This window comes from Lottia gigantea (assembly GCF_000327385.1).
Source record: "Lottia gigantea unplaced genomic scaffold LOTGIsca_29, whole genome shotgun sequence".
NCBI lineage: Eukaryota > Metazoa > Mollusca > Gastropoda > Lottiidae > Lottia > Lottia gigantea.
Window position 1 is genome coordinate 1,070,972 of NW_008708943.1, and position 21,966 is coordinate 1,092,937.

At 32.0% G+C, this 21,966-nt stretch overlaps 2 protein-coding genes across 2 annotated transcripts in view; both read left to right on the top strand.

The window, feature by feature from the left end:
* Nucleotides 1–4,382: 4,382 nt before the first annotated feature.
* LOTGIDRAFT_232463 (hypothetical protein) lies at nt 4,383–11,299 on the top strand (the record flags this gene model as incomplete). Its single annotated transcript, XM_009056804.1, has 17 exons — nt 4,383–4,683; nt 5,673–5,878; nt 6,029–6,099; nt 6,565–6,731; nt 6,900–7,006; nt 7,299–7,408; nt 7,604–7,706; nt 7,976–8,062; nt 8,214–8,304; nt 8,621–8,672; nt 8,895–9,004; nt 9,189–9,358; nt 9,816–9,931; nt 10,167–10,308; nt 10,552–10,635; nt 10,989–11,098; nt 11,251–11,299. 17 exons carry the CDS (start codon nt 4,383–4,385, stop codon nt 11,297–11,299), a joined length of 2,076 nt encoding a protein of 691 aa, XP_009055052.1.
* Nucleotides 11,300–16,006: 4,707 nt separating this feature from the next.
* LOTGIDRAFT_161415 (hypothetical protein) overlaps nt 16,007–21,966 on the top strand; it is a gene marked incomplete at both ends in the record, with an annotated part of 7,658 nt that continues 1,698 nt past the window's right edge. The window contains 7 exons of the mRNA XM_009056805.1: nt 16,007–16,031; nt 16,269–16,493; nt 17,610–17,752; nt 17,958–18,057; nt 19,341–19,559; nt 20,036–20,175; nt 20,321–20,380. Coding sequence (XP_009055053.1) covers nt 16,007–16,031; nt 16,269–16,493; nt 17,610–17,752; nt 17,958–18,057; nt 19,341–19,559; nt 20,036–20,175; nt 20,321–20,380 — 912 coding nt within the window. The remainder of the gene's footprint in view (nt 16,032–16,268; nt 16,494–17,609; nt 17,753–17,957; nt 18,058–19,340; nt 19,560–20,035; nt 20,176–20,320; nt 20,381–21,966) is intronic.

Consider the following 21,966-nt stretch of genomic DNA (forward strand, 5'->3'; position numbering starts at 1 on the left):
AACAATAAACTTTATACTGACCTTATTTCTAAAGAAGGTAAATGAGGTAAAAAATCATTTCCAACAAAAAAACACATAAAAACCCAATCATCTAAAGCTCTCTGAAATGAAAAATATATCTTAATTTCCATTTGTCAGGGATCTTTAAAGGTCATGATTCGGGAGTTGATAATGGTTATGAATATGTATATGTAAATAGTCTTCAGATGTACTAGAACTGTGCGAAAATATAAGTAAGTTTCATTGTCTATTTCTATACCTGACTTTCTATAATTGCTGCGAGTCTCAAAAACAGACAAATCTTTATTATAACTTTCTGTACACACATGAGCTGAATAATCTAACACTATTACTGATTAGTTAAAAAATTTACTGTCTCTGAGACTATGGTCTGAGGTGAATCTGTCCCTTTAAGAGCATGCAGTACATAGGGTCTTCATATTGAATGACAAGACATGACAACCTGAATCCTAGGGGAAACCAGATTATTACAAAATATACAAAAAAAAAAACACATCTGATCCTTTAAAAGATGATGCTTACCTCAAATTCATATTTAAAAGGTAAATTAGTCATTTCTAATTCTTTTTCTAAATATTCTCGTAAAACATTTAATCTTAAAAATATAAACTCCACTTCTGAACCAAATGTTGGTGGCTGCTCAGTCTACAAAAAACAAGGGTCCAAAATCAATCACTGAAAACATTAACTGTTACTATAGCACAATTTCAAAGAGTCATTAAAAATCAAACAATGAAAAGGGTCTGTGTCATAAAACTTGAACATAAAGGTTAAATGATTTAAATTTCTTATTTACACAATAATAACACATTGTTTTCTGATAGTTTGCTAGTGAAAGTTTCCAATATTTTAATGTTTACACTATAATGAAAGTCCCAATTTTAAGGGAATTTTAATGCATAAATGTCAGAACAACAATAGACCAACCTCTGCTAATTCTTTTGGGATCCCACAACAATCCTTTAAATCATGTCCAACCTGATTACATAAAGCACATGGTCTCTGTTGATTAGGTTTAAATTCTTCTCTAATTATAGTAAAATTAGGTTCATGTGTAGCCAGACCTGGAATTGAATGTATGAAACATCATTACAGAAGACAAGAAATCTTCATTTTTTACTAAGATTTCTAAGCTTAGACTCAAGGATCCTATATTCCAACTGGTCCTTGACCAAACAAATTGCTAGTGAAAAATTTTGAATGCTTGGTTTGTTACTTTTTCCAACAATCAACACTACCTTTGCTTTTCAGAAACTTAGTAAAATATTGAGCTAATTTGAGGAATAAATTTCAAGTTAAATGATTTTGACTTACCTAACATAATCAAATCAGCTGAAAAATAAAAAATAAATATCAATTATTGAAATATTGAAAGTATCTATGATATTATCTGACCTATACTAAGCTGTTCTATTAATATTGAACGAGAAATGAAATGAATTGCAGTTTTTAATTCAAATGTTTAAATTTCAGTATCCTGGACCCAATTCCTTCCAATTTTAGGAGTAAGAAGTTGTCGTTGACATTTAACATTGAGAAATACCAAACTAACAACAAAATTGATTGTAAAAATTTATAATTCCAAAATCTCAAAATTAACACCAAAAAAATAATCAAAGGAAAAAAATATAATGACAACTTACCATCAGCACCACATAAACAATGATGTGTGTTTGGATCATGATCTGGTTGACCTATACATAACAATAACAAATCAGATGACATCACATACATACAAATATGAAACTCAGAATCAATCAAATATCAAATTTACTAATCGATTCTACTCAAAATATTGGTCAAATGATTAAAGGTATTTCGATCTTATATATAATGAACATAAATGCATAAAATTCTAAATTATTTGATCAATAAAGTTTTAGACTACAATTTAGGTCCTCAAAGCCAAACCATGATTTACAAGGGAAACAACATAATTCCAGTGTACCATTCTTGGTGATGATCTTTCTCAGATTATTTGTACAAATAATATTTTACCACAGTTGGCAATAAGTCTACCCACATTAGTAGCATTCATGATGTCTTTCATTAGCAAAGCTTGAGACAGACATATCATGATTCTAGACAAATAATGCCTTTCCCAACCATATCTTTAGTGACTCTCATAATATAGATCAATTCAATACCTCTTTGTTTTCTGATGTAATCCATGATTTTATGTTCACCTTCACCAGGAACATTGGCATCAGAGAGAATAACCTTGATATTGGCCCAGCCTGGATCACTGTTTATTCTATCATGGATGTAGTATCTTAAACACTCGGCTAGTCGGAACATAAATGGAGTACCCTGAAATAGATCAAATTCGAGAAACATTACATGTGTAAAAATGTAGGGGATTACAGATTATGTATCAAATGAAATTTTAGTAGTCGTTGAGAATTGGCAAGGTTTTGAGTCGAGGGTTTGAATCCTATCAAGGAAAACCTGATCTCATACTTATTTCCTTACAGATTCAACCTGGTGTCAACATTCAACTCCTTAAACACAATTTCTCCTCTATGACAAGTACTAGCTGTTTGATCAAAGTAACTTGAACCAAACAAAACACCAAAATACTTACTGGAGTGATACAGTTACTATCAAATTTTTCACCCGATTTTTTCTCTGGAGGTAGATGACAGCCTTTTGATGCCAGCTCATTTCTTAATCTACTGATTTCTTCAGCTGTTTCTCTGAAATAGATATCAATATATAGACAGCTTTTATTATGGCCGCCTTCAGTTTTTCAGGCAAAAAAGATTTTATGGGACTGTAATATTCTTGTTTACCTTATAGATTTAGTTCAGTTAATGCATCACTTACATACCAATGTATTGATGTAATAAAATATTTATGGGACTTTTTTCTAAAATCCACTTACTTGCTTTCCTTTGAAGCTCTAAATCTTCTAGATCGTTGTTGATTCATCTTGGCCCTTGGTGCCTGCAAAATATTACAATAAAAAAAAAATCAAGAACCCTTGAGACATAAGTTTATGAAATTGGATTGAAGCCTTCCAACGATTAATAATGGTTGCCAGAATTTCAATAAAAAAAACTATGTGCCTTCCATGAAGGAACACAGTCTAATTTCAGTTAAGGCTTGATTAGATTAATGAAAATACTTGACCAGAAGTTGGTTTCCAAACCCTAAAATTCATAGTAGTAAGTAGTTAATAAAAATATTGACTTACAACACCATCGATGGCCATATAGAGTAGCTTCCTGGGTCTTACGACTGCAAATATTCTGTCTATATATTCAAATATTAATTCCATCATTTCATCTTCATTCTTGGGTGCTGGTCTGAAAAAAAAAAAAAACAATCAAATTATGTTTTGTGGGAAAAAGATGCAACCAAATAAAAATAGAAATTTTAATATTTTCTTTTGGTTAAAATATCATGTAAGCTTAAGGCATGTGTAATACCATTCTGCAGCAAATTTTATCAAATTGCTATGTTTTTACATTTTAGCAAAGAGTCTTTTCTTATGTGAAATTTGAGGAACTTACTTATCTTCAGGGTGACAACATGGATGAATGATACCATTCATATCTAGATATAGATTATCAAACTCTATGTCATTAGGATTAGGTTGACTCGTATCTACTGGTGCTTTCACTCCATCTACTTCCTTAGCCTAGAAAATAACAATATGAAACATCTAATGTGGATTAGGAAAGCAAATGTAGTTGGCGTAGGTGAGATGTATTTTTTTCTGTAAAGGCAACAACAGGGGGTTCAAATCCCTATGAAGGCCAAATACAAATGACATGGAGTTTTACATTTGATATGCAGTTTGCAGGGAGAGAAATTTCCTACTCTTTTTAAGATTGTAACTGTCAAGGGATCTTAAACATGAATAGCCTGTAAAACACACAGGGTCTTGATTTGTCTCATTTTAACAACCTTTTCCACAGCTCTACCTGCATTACTGAAGGGGAAACCATAAGACTGGCAATATTTATAAGACTTTCTTCCCCTTTGACATAAAAAGTAAATTAACAACGATTGAATATTGATGATAATATATTTATTATTACAAAAAATGACAAGATAACCAATAGAAAGTTGATGGGTACCTTCTCTTCGACGCAGTGCACGACAATTGACGGATATTTCCGACTCAACCACCTAAAAAATGCTGGGACTCCCATTTTCAACGAGGAATCCTCTTTCACGTGTTGTTTTGGTAAATTTTATTGAGTGGAACTCTTTTAAATGGAGGATAAAACTTCCTTTATGTTGAGAAATCTTCCTTTTGATTGGTCGAAATATTTCTTGAACCAATCAGAAGCCATCTATCAAAAGTTATATTAGCATAGGGTCAAGGCTGAATGAGAGGTCATAGGTCAAACATGGCTGACAAAGTTCTTCTTTTGCTTTGCTCCTCTGCGAAAATTGAAAGAGATCGGGGATGTGTTGAATTGGAAAAATTTCTAGAGGACAAAAATGAAGAAGAAGTCAAAGATTTTGAAGATAAGCTGCTGAAAATCCTGTCGGATGCGTCTTCTTCTTGGGAATCAAAACATGGAGGACTGATGGGATCCAAATCCATTTTGCTACACAAACATTGCAGTGGGAGTTTTCCAGATAAAATCAGACAACATTCTATCGGTTTGCTTGAGGACGAAGAATTTAGAGTTCGAATTGCAGCAGGTTTGTAGCAGACATTTTCAATGGCTTTTCATTCCAAGAGACATTAGTTAAAAATGGCTACTTGATTTTCTTTATTAGTAGTGTCCTCCTATTAAATGTATTACCGGTACTATCAATATCATGTTAAAAATTATTTTACACGCATTTCCATGGGCCAGATGACATTTTGACTTGTCATATGAACATTTGTAAATTAAATTCAGAAATCAAAATGGCTGGCGAGTAAGAAGTCATCAGTTGTAATATTAGTGTGTAATTAATGGCAAATGTCCAACTGCAGATTAAGCCTCACCCAACAATTATCAGTGAAGAGCCTAAAGCTTAAAAAATCAATAATCTATTGTTAGATGGTGACAATATTCTATTTATATGACCATATATTAGCTTCTTAATCTTTATGTATTGGGTCACTGTTTCTTGGTACAGTTCTTAGATTGCTATGCTATTCTTTTAAGATAGTTTTCTGTTGATTTTTATCAAGTACTGTACCAACTAACTTCATTAAGCACAAAAGGCTGGATGTGATTTGACAGGCAATAAAAAACACACCTGATTTTAGGCTCTTCCAATCAGGCATTGATTGAAGGTATATATGTTGTGTGTGGAAGAGTTCACTAGAAGGTTGAGGGTTGTCAATTACATGACTGGCACACTATATCCAGCTAAAGACAAAACCTTTCATGTATACTGATTCTGAAGAATCTTTAGAAATAAATTTCAGAGCTGAAAACAATGATATCTAGCTGTTTAGAATAGACTTATATGAGTCAAACTATTATTATTTCATGGACTGATTCAGATTCAAAAATGAATTTCAGAGAGAATATCTCTCAATACCTGATTATTCCAACCAACAAAAACATGTATGATTTAGAAATTAGTTCATGAGGCCCACAACATTACCAAAAAAAAAAACAACAAAACTTAAAGATTCTGAAGTGTGACTTTATTTTTTTTTTAATTCTTTTTTTTTATTATTTCTTTCTTAGGGGAAGTACTGGGTGTATTATGTAAGAAAATAGGAAGTGTAGTTTATTCAGAAACCAAAGATAAAATACTAGAAGGCATCAGGACGAATTTAGAAAGACAAATCTTTGAGGATGACAGCACTGATGATTCTACTGCAAAATTAGCAGGAAAACTGGCACCTGAAAGTTCCAACGAATCTCCTGCAAGTAATGGAACCAGACAAAGGGTAGGTTTAATTTCTATGGGAATATTCCAAAAAAAATTATCAATATTGTAATTTTACCCACAAAACCTATTCACTGATTAGGCAAACACTCCCAGCACACTACAGACCAAGAATCTGAATTGATTTATTTTTTTAAAATTTTTATTACAGAGAGATAGTAAAGACGCTGCCCAGATATTTCATGATACAGCCGGGTGGAAATCTCTAGAAACTTGGATGAAGTAAGTAGCTTCAGTTTATTGTTTTAAACATAATTTGAAAACTTGATCACGATAACAACATAGTTATTCTGCTAATTTAGACTGTTATTCAGTTTAATGTCTATATTTTAATGATAGGTTTATGGTTTAGTTTTTTTCATTTTTGTTGACATGATTCTATTGTAGGTGATATATATTTCTTCCCATGCTGTTTATATATTGATGTTTTCCTTCATGATATATCTGGTTTTCATTTTGAATGATTATTTCCATATGCTTATAATTAAATCCTCAGAATGGGGATGAGTGTGTGCTATCTGGTTGACTTTTGAAAAAAAAAACATTGCAGATGTTTATAGATTTTTATTCTCAAAATGTTGGTCAAGGGATTCTTGGTATTTTATTGACACTGTTCTAGATTGTGTTTAGGAAGTTTGATCGGTGTGATAAATTATCTATATATATATCTTAATATTTCATTTCTAGATGTTTACAAAATGTAATTAATGGATGTGGTTATAGTTTTAATAAATTTGTTGATCAAGAACTGCTAGATCTGATATTTAGTTCATTAACTCATACTAATAGATTTGTACGAGAAACAGGATATTATGTCTGCTCTTCTCTGGTAGCTTGTGGCTTTAATGATCAAGGTAAGTGAACAAGGATGTTGATTTGGAGCTAGAAATTGTCAGGCTATGAATTTTCACATTTGATCTTGATATATTCAGTCATAAATTTTGTGTTATTCCTTATTTTTTTCAAATTTGAAGAAATAAAAAGATGAATGAATTTTGATAACTTTTATTATATTTTGATAGTTAAGGCAGATGAAGGGATAAATAAATTAGAAGAGAATGCTATCTATCAACATGGTGAACAATTTGCGGAATATCTTGGAAAAGGATTATCAGATAATTGGAGTCAAGTATATTTGTCTCTTTTTTTCTTTTTCTGACTGCATCACCAATAAAATTTATTAACGGCTAAGTTAGTAACATTAAGGGTGGTACTCAGTGCACTTGGTTTTGGATTTTCTGTACAATAGCAAATAGAAGAAGGGAATACAAGGTTCAGGTCTGGACACGATGCAGAATTCTTTTTTTTAAATTCTTTGTGTAAAGTTTCTTTATGATGTGTCCTAAAAAGAAACCCAGTAACCTACACAGTCCCCCAGAAAATGAAACCTACAAGCTACTCTTAGATTTGAAAATTTCTAGGTGAGACTAGCTGGGTCAGTGGCTACGAGAAAGTTTTTATCCAGTTTACCATCTGATGAAATACGAGAGAAATATTATCCAGACCTTTTACCTCGTATGTGTTTAAACAGGTAAGAGATATATAACAGATTCGAAAAAACTTAAGGATAGGATAACAACTGGTTCCTTTCTACCAACTGATCCTCTGCTCAACCTCTTTGGCATTGATCCTTTCCTGAATTATCAATACCATTTACATCAGAATAAGTAAGGTCCAATTCAGTTGAGAAAGCAGTTTAATACTGTAGATTGAATTTTTTCTCTAGATATTATGTAGCAGAGGGAGTAAGGATTTATTCTCAAGACACCTGGAAAACCATAACTCATGGTGAAGGGAGAAATTTGGTCGAGCGCCATATTGGAGCTGTTGTAAGTATTTTACACTTGTCTTAGAGGGATGTTCTGTATCTTATTGGACTAATGAAATGAAATAGAGTTATATAACCCAGTTTTGTTCCTTATTGGGAAAATGAAATGAAATTGAGTTTTATTTCTTACTGTTCTGTACCATATTGGACTAATAAAATGCATTAGAGTTTTACATGATACTATTCTGTACCTTATTGAGTTGAATTGGGAAATGAAGTAGAGTTGTAATTCATAAAACAGATTGATTGAGTTTTGAATAATATTTGTAGGTAGATTATTATATAAAACAGAGTGATGCTGATAATCATGCTGTACGAGAAGCAGCTTGTGCTTGTATTGCAGAATTAGGACTCAAGGTAGTTTTTTACAACTTTTCTTATTGTCTTTTAAAACAGGTTTGAGGTTTGTCAATGCTATTTTGGAATCAGTTGAAAATTTTGTGATATATAAAGAAAATATCATTGTTAATTGTCACTGGTAATAAATAAAACATGGAGTATTTTTCAGGCCAAGAAAGAGGTTGTGAGTCCATACATCAGTCAATTATTAGATGCTTTAATTATCTGTTTTAATGATGATAGTTGGCCTGTACGAGATGGTAGGTTGATTATCTTTTAATTTTGGGGAATGGCATAGTAAGAGAAAATTCTTCCTGTTTTTTTTTTTGCACCAAGGTTCCCCAGGTGAGGTGGGGTAGTCATTTGAAGAAAAAACTATTATACTAGAGGCTATGCATATTAAATATCTGTCTACAGAAGAACATTTTGATGCGGCTATCATGATAAAATTTCCCTCATTGTACACTATATTATAGTATTGTCTGTCTTCATGAGCCCAAATGAAGAAATGAAAAGAAAAGTAGGATGTAAAATTCCAGTACAGATTGATTATTATAAATCTTTTACTTTTTTCAGCCGCGTGTGTTGCCTGTGGTAATTTTATCAAATGTTTCCCGGATGAATCCAGGTAGGTTTTCATTTTTTGTTTTATGCATGTATAGAGTCTAGAGCAGGCACCTACTGCCACTCTGTGATTAGGCTAGTCAACTTGTCAATCTGTCTTCTATCAAAAGAGCTAGCTAATATTTTTTAAATTGGTAATGATTCTATGAGTTCCTACTTATTGATTTGATGATATAATTTGAGGTATATTTGACGTATTTTCTAGTTTTCATCATTTATATTATAGATCCTGTATGCCAGCTTTATATCCTCTATTTTTCACCAATCTACAAGATAGTATATCATCAGTTAGACAGGGGGCTGCTCTAGCTCTGACTAATGTCTTTAAAGCTTATGGTAGGGTATTTTCTCTTATGTTGTCATCTGTCTGTATATTGCTAACCCTACCTTATTTCTATACCATGAAACTGCTTGCTTATTTTTTTCTTTTTTTGGAAAATAAATTAATTCAGATATTAACAAGATTTATCGATTTATGTCCTCATTTCAATTTCAATTTCAATTTCAATTTTATCTGCAGGAGAAAATAGTCAGGAGATGATACTAAGTAAAATAAAGGAAGGATTAGATGGGGTGGAGAAACAGCCGTCAGTCAGTGAGAAATACAGTGATCTAGAGAAAGGACCGGCAACTTACGGGGTGGTGAAAAAACTACGAGACAATGATATGGAACTTCATACAGACAAACAGGTAGGTGTTCGCAGGATTCTATTTTAAGGTAGTCAACAACTCTTATGCTAGGGGCAGACGAGTGTATTTTTTTTTAGCCTGATAAAGTTTTAATCGCCAGCAATCACGTGATTGGTATACAATGGCGGGGGTAGCCATTCTGAACACATGATCGATCACCCGACAAAATACACTAGACACGGGCAGATGAGTGTAAATAATCAGCTGATTATATGTAACATTTTTTATGCTGGAGATTTTTATAGGCGCAAAAAATTGTAATCGCCATGGTCATCATCAGGCGATGAAATATGCTTATATGCCCCTAGCAATATATATCTGAATGTTTGATATGTTTTCAGTTTCAAAATGGTTTTTAGTGACCCATTAGATAAGTGAAAAAATTTTGTAGAAAATATCTTCTATCCTCACATGTGGTAATACTTTTACTGTTTCCCATGTTATATTCTATTTTTAGATGTATTCTTGTGGGTCTTTGGCACCAAAAATGGGACGAGGATCAAGTAATAAGAGTGGAGGCTGTATGGATCATAAATTCCGTAAACCCTCGGAACCCTGGGAACTAGCCGACGGGTATGTAAAGATTACAATTAAAATTGTACCTTCACTAAAAGATATCTACTAACTCAAACTCTTTAACGATTGTTCCTTTGATATTTCTGTTTCAATCAAGGAACAGAGGGGCTGACTTTGAAATGTGTCATGTTATATATATATCCCTCAAATGTTGGAAATTGATTTTGCTGTCCTGGCAATATATTCCTCATTGCATACTGCATGTGATCTATATTTCTGTATTATATTTTAGGTGTATTTATATCGTCTTAGAACTATCTAGAATACAAACAGTACACCAACCGCTGTGTAAACTGTTAACTAATCTAGTGAAAGCTGTTTCTTACCACCATTATCCACAACATGTTGTTTTACTGGAGACATTGTGTAAACAGGTAGGCCTACAACCTGTACTCTAGTTATAGACCTTATTCACGATCAGCCATATTGAATCCAGAATGAGGCTTATAATTCATAGTGTCATTTCTATCAAATTTGGTGAAATATTAAGTGCAAAAAATGCTGTACATGTTAGATTCTATCTTGTCTTAACGCTACAGGTATCTTTGTAAAAAGTATGGAGTATTTTATTAAAACAAGGAGAATTTGTGGTAATAATAATTTGTTTGTTGTTTCAGTTACCAGGGATTGCCCGTGGTTTAGGTAAAAGATTATTTAAGATGTATATAGAGATGTTTCTAGATTCTATTTTTTATAGCCTGGTGAGTATATATACATTTTTCAAACCATGTCACTTAGAACTCATTTCTGTATCAAAGGAATTGATACAGCCTAAAGTAGAGAAATATGACAGCCTCTTTGGGTTTGCTATCCCATAACTCCTTATTTTATCAAGAAATCGGTAATAAGTGACACACTTTGATTGGTTAACACTAACAACAGCTTGGCTTAAGATCAATCTTCATATATGGCCATGTTTAACAGAATGATAAAGTTACAAGGTTTGATTATGGGGTAGGCAGGGGACATTGGGACTCTGGGGTTCTGATCACGGACAGGTGAGGTTATTTTCATTGAGGCCCCTATCTCAGAATCTAATTTCAATTCTTTTCAGAAATGTGATAATATATTAACATCAAACGCAGCGATCCAGTGTTTATTAGAACTGAATGAGTTAATAGGACCAGCTATATTCCGTGGTCGTATTGAACAATATGATAGCAGGTAACATTGAATTTTTTTTTGAAATTTTATTGGTTCATCAGATCTTTATGGAACCCATGATACATGAAAATGGGTATTTGGATTCTGTTATTTTATATTTTACGTGTAATTGAACTGGTTCCAATAAAGACAATTTAATTTTTAAATTTCAGATATTTACAAGAATTAAATAGAGTTGTCCCTCCTGCAGCACCAATGTAAAAGCATGAGGAAACAGTAAATGTACACTATATATAAGATATCTGCCCATTATATGGTTCAAGTATATACAGACTCTTTTCTGACCATCTGTCCATCAGCATCAGAGTTATGTTATTGTTATGAATAGTAATGCCATTATATGATAGGATTGTGTTTATATTTTCTGAACATAAATGCCATTATATGATAGGATTGTGTTTATATTTTCTCAACATAAATGCCATTATATGATAGGATTGTGTTTATATTTTCTGAACATAAATGCCATTATATGATAGGATTGTGTTTATATTTTCTGAACATAAATGCCATTATATGATAGGATTGTGTTTATATTTTCTCAACATAAATGCCATTATATGATAGGATTGTGTTTATATTTTCTGAACATAAATGCCATTATATAATAGGATTGGGTTTATATTTTCTCAACATAAATGCCATTATATAATAGGCTTGTGTTTATATTTTCTGAACATAAATGTCATTATATAATAGGATTGTGCTTATATTTTCTGAACATAAATGCCATTATATGATAGGATTGTGTTTATATTTTCTGAACATAAATGTCATTATATGTTAGGATTGTGTTTATATTTTCTGAACATAAATGCCATTATATGATAGGATTGTGTTTATATTTTCTGAACATAAATGCCATTATATAATAAGATTGTGTTTATATTTTCTGAACATAAATGCCATTATATTATAGGATTGTGTTTATATTTTCTGAACATAAATGCCATTATATGAAGGATTGTGTTTATATTTTCTGAACATAAATGCCATTATATGATAGGATTGTGGCAGGATTGTGTTTATGTTTTCTCAACATAAATGCCATTATATAATAGGATTGTGTTTATATTTTCTGAACATAAATGCCATTATATGATAGGATTGTGTTTATATTTTCTGAACATAAATGTCATTATATGATAGGATTGTGTTTATATTTTCTGAACATAAATGTCATTATATGATAGGATTGTGTTTATATTTTCTGAACATAAATGCCATTATATAATAGGATTGTGTTTATATTTTCTCAACATAAATGCCATTGTATAATAGGCTTGTGTTTATATTTTCTGAACATAAATGTCATTATATAATAGGATTGTGCTTATATTTTCTGAACATAAATGTCATTATATGATAGGAGAGTGTTTATTTTCTGAACATAATTGATCTCAATGTATAGTAGACTGAGCTTATTGGCCAGAGACTTGGTATTCTATACCTCACAAATACTTACCTTGAATAAATCAAGATTGTAAGAAAGTAATGGTAATCTGATTGGTTCCAAAAATAAATTTTAGGTATTCGCTGCACATTTTCTCAATAAAAAATGGTTGGGAAAAAAGAATAACACACGGGTTTATATTCCCCAGTGGCTACAAATGGGTTAAAATTGGGCAATGGCAATGGTTAGCTATGGTTAAGCCATTCTTGATTTCTCAGACCACAGGCGAAAACTACTAGGCCACGGACACCCAGTTTTAGTGCGGAGTTAACCCTAGGGTTCGGGTTCTCAACACAAAATGGTCGGGGAAAAGAATAAAACAGGGCTGAAATGGGTCCGAAACAATTCATACCCCAGTGGTTACAAATGGATTTAGAAAAATTTCCAATTGGAGAATTGTGGAATTGTCCCTAGCAGGGATTGACATCAATGGTGACTACAGGCTTCTTTTTCTTAAAAATTTCCATGGTCAGAAGATAATGTTAACCCAAGAGTTAACTTCGATGTAAACCCAAAGTCAAATAGGGTTGACTCGGGAAAGGGTTATAGCTTGTTCAAGTCTATGGTTTCGGTGCAAAAACCACTTGAACACCGAGGCCTAGGGTTTTTAAATAGGGTAAATTGGAATAAACATTAACCCTAGAATTAACTTGAGGGAAAACTCATTTCTTCACGACACAAGTTACAAAACACGAAAAAATAGCTCTGAAAAAGAACTGAAGATATATAATAGACAATAACTGAATAAAAGATTAAAGGTATGCTTCCTCTTAGGATGACCAACAAATTTAAAATATTGAACTTGGCCAAAATGAATCTTTGTTCATCAGTGGACTTACCTGGTGTCAGAACTTTGTAACAGAATCGCTCTATAATCCAATAAATCCATAAAACTAAGTAATGATTCAATAAACTAAGTAATTTTCAAACACGCTTAGAAGTGTTAATCACTAATTACTAAGTTAAATGGATACATCGTCTTATATATTCTATTCTTTAGTCATAGTAAGTCCAACTGATGAATATATACACTAATTGAACAAGTTTGAGACTTCAAATTTTTGACCATTCTAAGAGGTACTCTTCCTTTAAGATATTCTATATAAAGTACTGTTAACATGGGCGTATATTTACAGTCTTGTTAATAATCTTTGTTATATATTCACAATGAATTATGTATTGATATATTTGGAGGTATTAAACCGAGTGAATAGAATAGATTGCACTTAAATAAAAGGAGTAAAAACATAATATATTTTAATGAACGTAGGCGTTTTGTTGAAGGGGCTATGTTCCACACAGAACCACAGAATTTGACAGAACCAAGTTGAAATCTTGTGTGTGAACACGAGGAACATATAAGCGAACATTTTAGAATCATATTGTAAATGAATAAATGAGTGGACAGAAGGGGTTCTGTACTCAGACTATCCTTCTTTTTTTCATAACATGAAACTGAATGAACCCGAATTAAACAATTTTATAATGTCTACCTAATTGATTTAGTCGCCTGAGTAAACGCCAATTTTCTCCTTGTGATTTATATCTTTGCATGCAAATGTCACATGGAAAATAGTTTCTTTAATCTCAACCCCAATTGTTCAATTTGTAATATGTTTTATTGACTGTAAACCAACCAATCAAGAGATTTGAACGCGACAGAAGGAAGTAATATATATATATAGTAATTGTCATCTATATAATACTGCTATTCAAAATAGAGTTTTAAATACATGAAGACACTGCATATTTCTTGTCGTGATTTTGAAACCATAGTAAAAACTTTACTCTTAACATCATAACATACATTGCATAGTTTAGAACATAGCTGTCATTATGTCGAGATTGTATTACCGTGTAGTAATTTTTTTTTTTTTGGATTATAATATGTTAATAGTTATCCGTACCACATAATTAATGCAAGCTTGCTGACGATTTCTTATGGGCATTTTTAAAGGAATATAAGGAGAAAGAGATTCTTAAAAATATTTGTTTTGTGTTTTCGTATTTTATGTATTTTATTTATTGAAATAATTCTGTGTTTGTGTCTTCTTAATTGATATTGGCGAACCTGAAACGAATGTTTTTATGTGCGACATGATTCAATTATTTGATAAAGATGTCATATTAATTTACTGGCTTAAATATAATTGAACGTCGTTCCATAATAAGACTTGAATCTTAAATGTACCGACGAATTATCCCATGCTTTTGCCATATTTTGTCTTATATTTTAATATAATGTTTTTGTTTATATTTTCAGGTCTAGCGACTAATTCAATATCACCATGGCTTATTCATCATCACCAGGGCTAATCAATATCACCACGGTTCATTCATCATCATCACCACTGCTAATCACGACGGTTTATTCATCATCACCACAGTCAATGCAGTATCACAATGACCTATTCAATACCTATATGGCTTAATCACAATCACACAATGTTTTCAATATCACCTTGGCTTATTCATTATCACCACTGCTAATCAATATCACCACGGTTTATTCAGGATCACCATTGTTAATTCAGTATACCATATTTCAATCAGCATCACCATGTTTTATTCTGTATCACTATAGTTTTTTCAGTATCGCCATGACTTATTCAGTATCACCGTTGCCAATTCAGTATAATCATGGCTTATTCAGTATCACCGCAGCTTATTCAATATCAGAATCATTAAATTAAATAACCTGCTTCATTTTTTCAACAATGCAATACTCTATCGTTGTCCCCTAATTAATTCTCATTAAATCATAATAAGATCACAATACACAATAATGTTATTCAGTAAGTATTATTTTAAGTACATGGTAAGTAGTTTAACATTCATCTATGTCCGTGACAGGCTAAAATATGTACACTGTAAGTGTATGGTATAATCATAGTGATTGTATCGAAATATTATAATGTACATACTAAGTGTATGGTATAATCATAGTGTTTGTATCGACATATTATAATGTACATAGTAAGTGTATGGTATAATCATAGTGTTTGTATTGACATATTATAATGTACACTGTAAGTGTATGGTATAATCATAGTGTTTGTATCGACATATTATAATGTACATACTAAGTGTATGGTATAATCATAGTGTTTGTATCGACATATTATAATGTACATAGTAAGTGTATGGTATAATCATAGTGTTTGTATTGACATATAATGTACATACTAAGTGTATGGTATAATCATAGTGATTGTATTGACATATTATAATGTACACTGTAAGTGTATGGTATAATCATAGTATTTGTATCGACATAATTATGATAATGTGCATGGTAAGTGTGTGGTATGATCATAGTGGTTGTATTGAGATATAATGTACATGGTAAGTGTATCATATAAACATAATGATTGTATCGACATGTACGTGGTAAGTATATGCTATGATATGAACACAATAGATGTATCGGGTATAATGTACATGGTAAGTAAAGTATGAACCGAGTAAAAGCAAGTACATGTAAGTGTATGGTATAATGTACACTGTAAGTGTATGGTATAATCATAGTGGTTGTATTTTCATATAATGTACTTTGTTAGTGTATGGTATAATCATAGTGATTGTATCGACAATTACGTGGTAAGTTTATGCAAACCACATTTAGGCCTACTCCTTTAGACATTCGGTGTTTAAATCATTTATAGTTTGTGTAAAATTGAAGCAATAGTTAAAAGAAAAACTGAATTTCTATTCCAGATAAGAATATATCAATCGGCGATATATGTGGTGTTGATAAGGGTGTCAATAGAATTTGTGTTGATTCCCACACCGTATGCTCTGAAGTGTCAAATGGAGCGAGAAAATGTCTGTGTGATAGAAATTATGGTAAAATAGGGGGACAGTGCGAGAGAGTACCAAACACATTATTTATGAAAAGTTTTGTTAATGAAACAATTTCACCGGGTGACAACATAACAATAGGTATGTATATTTTTATATGATATTAAACACATTCAACACACTTTTAATTGTGTCAGTTTGTTTTATAAATGTCGTATTCGAAATTTACACGGGGCTCATAGCTTAGACGGCAGTATTTTGGGAAACACTTCAACGTTTGTAAGCCTTTTATAATGGCAACGTTGTGCATACAATTAAATTTGCTAAACCGGAAGTGACACATTGAAACATGTGCCAAAATTAGAAACTTGTCTCTAAAAGATGCTATTTGGGGTAGATTTTCTTGAATTACTTCCGGTGTTACTGATATATCGCAACACAATCTGGAAATAAATTTTAATCAGATTTTGATGATTTCGGTGTCAAATGAAAGAGCATAAAAATCAAAGAAGTTGGGAAGTGGATTTATTTCGCTGTTGCTGTTTTGTAATTTCCGGTTGAATTTGATTAAAGTTTGAAGGATTTGAAGGATAAGGATTTTATTCCATGCCCTGGACCTGGAATGGATCAAAGATCATTGACCTTGGCTATCAGTTGATACTTTAATATTTACCTAGAGCTCCAGAGAGAAATAGCAATTTTATTTCATGCAAATTTGAAATATGTGATTTTTTGAAATTACGGTGTTTTCTACAATATTTTCGCTTCTTGAAAATTGCTATATGTATATATGACGTGATCTATATGATGTACAAGCTTCAAATCTGGAACACATCTGTAATTAATGACAAAAAAAAATTGAGGTGGGCGGGGCACATCCGAGATGTATTATAATTTACACTTTTTATTTACAATTTTTTAATCGGAGGATAAGTTTGGTTAAAAAGGGACTTTGCACACAGATACCTTAGTCGTCTTAATAGCTAAATACCAGCTTTTTAGTTTAAAAGAAAGGAACAAGTTTTTGATTTTTTGCATATTAAATTTTTGAATATCAACTTCCTCTTTACGGTCAAAGGTCATTAGCCTTAGCCATTTGCTGATACTTACATAAATATATGATGTCTGGCGTCTACTTCCGATTTCACAACCTTCTAAAAACAGCAATTTTCACCACCTTTTCCCAAACCTTATTATTTTTATGATTCCCATACAAATTGGCACATTAGTTATATCTAGTTGGTATTCTAATTTAAGACTATAACATAACAACACCAATGAATAACCTGACAGCAATTCAGATTGTTACCATACCCGATATGACAGGTAACGTTGAGTATATTTACTCCGTACAGGGAATCAGTGTGATGATTTATAACACTGGAAATCTAAAGCTAGAGGTAAGTTCGATGAATGTTCGTGATTGTGTTCAAAATACAGAAAAACATGTATAATAAACGCCATGAGCTCTAAAGAATGTGGGTCTCTTTTGGAGTAGTCATTCTAATTACATATATTCGTATTGTATATAATTTTTGTTCTATTTTGTAAGTATGTCAGAAGAACGTCATTGTTGATTTTAATTTTGTTTTTGAAAATTAACAGACTTTTATGATCCGATTGAGGGCCGAATACGGTGGTGTTAAAGTTCAAGATTCGACACTGATACATTTACATACCATAGAACCAGACATAGAAGATTATAGTAATTATAGTAACATTAGTAACCTTTTCATACGCCCTGTTGCCCCAGTCCTTCGGTCCGTCAACATTTCTTATGAGCACAATAAAGACAACAGGTGACATGTGATCATTTAAATCTTCGACAATTTCGAATTTTACAATCTTTTAATGAACTCAAATTTGTTCAAATGGGTTCAAATTTGTTTTTGATCACACAATAAATCTTTTCCTTGGTTAAAACGAGTCAAAATAATTTGTTTATGAGCGCAATAGAAACTACAAATTCCAATCGGTTTTTATGAAAGTTGGTGTGATCATTGGAATTGATAAGAATCTATTTCATGGCATGACATGCGCATCAAATCCATTCTGTGAGTAGAAAAATAATTTTATTGTCAAGCACGAATCTTTTAGCGGTGAGCATCCATGTTAGAATTTTGGTGGTGGACTTTTTACTGGAACGGATTACTGTAAACAACGCATACGAAACTACATATGATTCTTACATGGAAATAACACACACCAACGTAGTTAACTTGTAAACACTCAACAAGGTTGAATTTTTGACAGATTTTGACGAAACTTGGTGTAAATGTTTATTATGAACCCTATCAAATATAAGAAAAATCAAAATATATTTAGTATGATGAGTTATTGCCCCTCAAGTTTTAGCCTGCAAACACTCTAGAAAGCCCAATTCTTGACATATTTACTTGGTAATATTATACGGTATCGCCTCAGAGTGTAAGACTGGAGGTTGAATATTTCATACTGGTAATTGTTACTGTACTACCAAATATTTTATTTAAAATCAAAGCTGCCAGTAGGCGTATATTACCTTGCCTGGCAAGCTATCTAGATAAATGCTATACTATTTAAAGTAATCCTTTAAATCACATTTAAAGAGTTAGAAATTGCTTTAAATGTAACTTTAAAGCTTTGTCGAATTATTATATTATTATTAAATTCAACTTACTAGGGGCGTTTATTACCTTTCACCAGGGAGTAGGCTCTCACCTGTCTTTTCTTTTATTGACTTGCACAACAAATCCATTCTGTGAATAGAAAAATAATTTTATTGTCAAGCACGAATCTTTAGGCCGTGACGTGAACACACGTGAGTCGAGGAAGAGATTCAAAACAGAACTACGATCGTGTGTGTTATTTCCATGTAAGAACCATACGTAGTTTCGTATGATTAACAACGTAGAGGCCTGCTGCAGTTTTCAGATAAATGGAGGCTCAATGCTACCATGTTATGATTTGAAAACTATTTAAACAAAGTAATTTGTGCTCTATTTTCAGATGTAATTTTGGGCGATAAATGTGGTTTGGATGAAGGTTTTAATAAAATTTGTGTTAATTCTAACGCAGTATGTTCTCAAGGCCTAGACGGAATTATGAGTTGTGTGTGTGATAGAAATTATACTAACATAGATGGACAGTGTGAGAATGTACCAAACAAATTATTCATGAAAGATTTTGTTAATGAAACTATTACACAGGGTGAAAACATAACGATAGGTGTGTATATTTTTGATATTATATAAAGCAAGATAAACATTTATATCATCTGTTAATTACCTGCCCTACATCTTCACATTGTCTGGCTATTACGAACTTCGTCTTATATCTTGACTGCAATAGTATTCATTTATTCTAACCTTTTGTTTACATACTTTCTGTCGAGGTCTCTGATTAGCTGTTTTCGTTACCTTACAATCCAAGTAAATCACTGCATTTACAAATTTCTGAAATAGCTTGGCATTGTGAGGATGCTTGCATCATTTCATCCAATTATTCATTGTCATTTTAACCCCCTTTCTACAAATTAATCTTCTGATGACACGTGTAAATTGTGTTGAAACGTTATGAACTTTGTTATTTAAGAAGTATATTTATACAATTATATTGTGTTTTTTGTAATATGATATTGAAATTGTTCTACGTAATCGTCCATGTCTTTGATTAGTTATATTTGGTATTAATTCTAATTTCAGATTATGAATTAACAGTTCCAACAATAACCTTGAATAATATTCAGATTGACACCATACCCAATATATCAAACTTCAAATATGATAGTTCCAATGGTGAACTTAAAGTGTGGATTTTTAACACTCAAAATCTATCATTAGAGGTAAATCTGAAACAAAATATCATAATTCTTAATTCCATTCTTAGATAAAATCTTTTTGTTTTAATGAAAGAAAGAGCTAATGATGTATTATATGCCAAAATTTGTTGGAAATCTTTTTAATTTCGTTTTTTTGAATATTTAACAGAATTTTATGATTCGAATGAGGGCTGTATACGGTGATGTTGAAGTTCAAGATTCGACACTGGTATATATACATATTATGGAACCAGATATTGAAGATTCTAGTAATTATAGTAACACTTATCAATTTTTCAAACTTCACCGTTGCTCCATTCCGTCAGTCCGTCAACATTTCTTTTGAGCACAGTAAAGACAAGAGTTTTCAGTGTGATCATTTTCATGGACAAGATCTTGTTTTCATCGAATTATAATGAAATTCTGTGTGTTCGTATGTATTAATGAGATCTTGGACAAGATTGAATTTGACGATTTTTGGATGAAAAGTATTTTTTAGATCTTTTCCTTGACTAGATTTCCACGTTAGATTTTTTACTGGAGCAGATTACTGTTCTGTTAACAACGCATACGAAACTAAGTATGGTTCCTACATGGAAATAACACACACGATCGTAGTTCACAAATATTTTGAATCTCTTACTCGACTTTAAAAGTCGAATTTTGAAAAAGGCTATAATATTTCAAGTGATCCTTCGAATCACATGTAAAGGGTTAGAAATGGCTTTCAATTTAACTTTAAGGCTTTGTTGAAATATTATGACGGCCACAACCATGGTGTGGAAGGAAAAATACGTGGGCATGGTTGGCTTGAAAAGTATGGCATCATATGAAAGCGTTCCTCGATACAAATGTTAAATCGTTCGAAATCCATAACCACGGGAGTCATCAGACAATAATTTAATACTCAACGGCTTCGTATACAATAAATGTTACAAAACCGCAGGTTTTGTGTTGTTGACAAAACCCACGGACGTTACAAAAGCAAAACAATTGGCGTTAGTCGTTCGTTATTCATTCGTTTGTAAAATGGCGTTTGTCCTTGACCTTATGAAAATTATTTACAGTATGGACCACTATTTAAGGGAAAATAAACTTATTATGGACAACTGTATATGCCAATAAATACAAAGGTAAACAAATATGAGAAAACATAAAGAAAACAAAAACAAAACATATCCAGCAACCTGGGATAAAACAGATTAACAACATGATATGCTTTTGGCCGCAACATTCCGGCCCTGTTAACTAGCTTAACCTAAATTTACACTAGGGCAAAAGGAATACTAATTTATCAATAGGACGAACAAAAAAGCTAGAATTTGTCTTGACACGAGCACTTCTAACAAAGTCATTTTTGTCCTTATAAACTTCAATAACACGAGCCATGGACCAAAAATTACGTGGCTGATTGTCTTCCACTAATAAAACAATGTCATCAACACTTAAGTTTCTTTTAGGATTTTGCCATTTGGAACGCTGCTGCAATGTAACCAAATATTCCTTGTTCCAACGTTTCCAGAAAGAATCTGCGAGAAACTGTACACGTTTCCAATATTTCCTGACATATAAGTCTTCTTTCACAAACTTGCCAGGNGAGTTAAGCCATGTAGTACGTGAAGTAAGTAAATGATTTGGCGTTAACGGATTAAAGTCTTTCGGATCATCAGACACGAATGTTAACGGTCGACTATTTATAATCGATTCTACTTCACAAATAAATGTACTAAAAGATTCGTCATTAAGTAAGGATTTCCAGCGTCTTTTAACAGTGAGTTCAATACTTTCCTCACAGAACGTATTTGACGTTCCCAA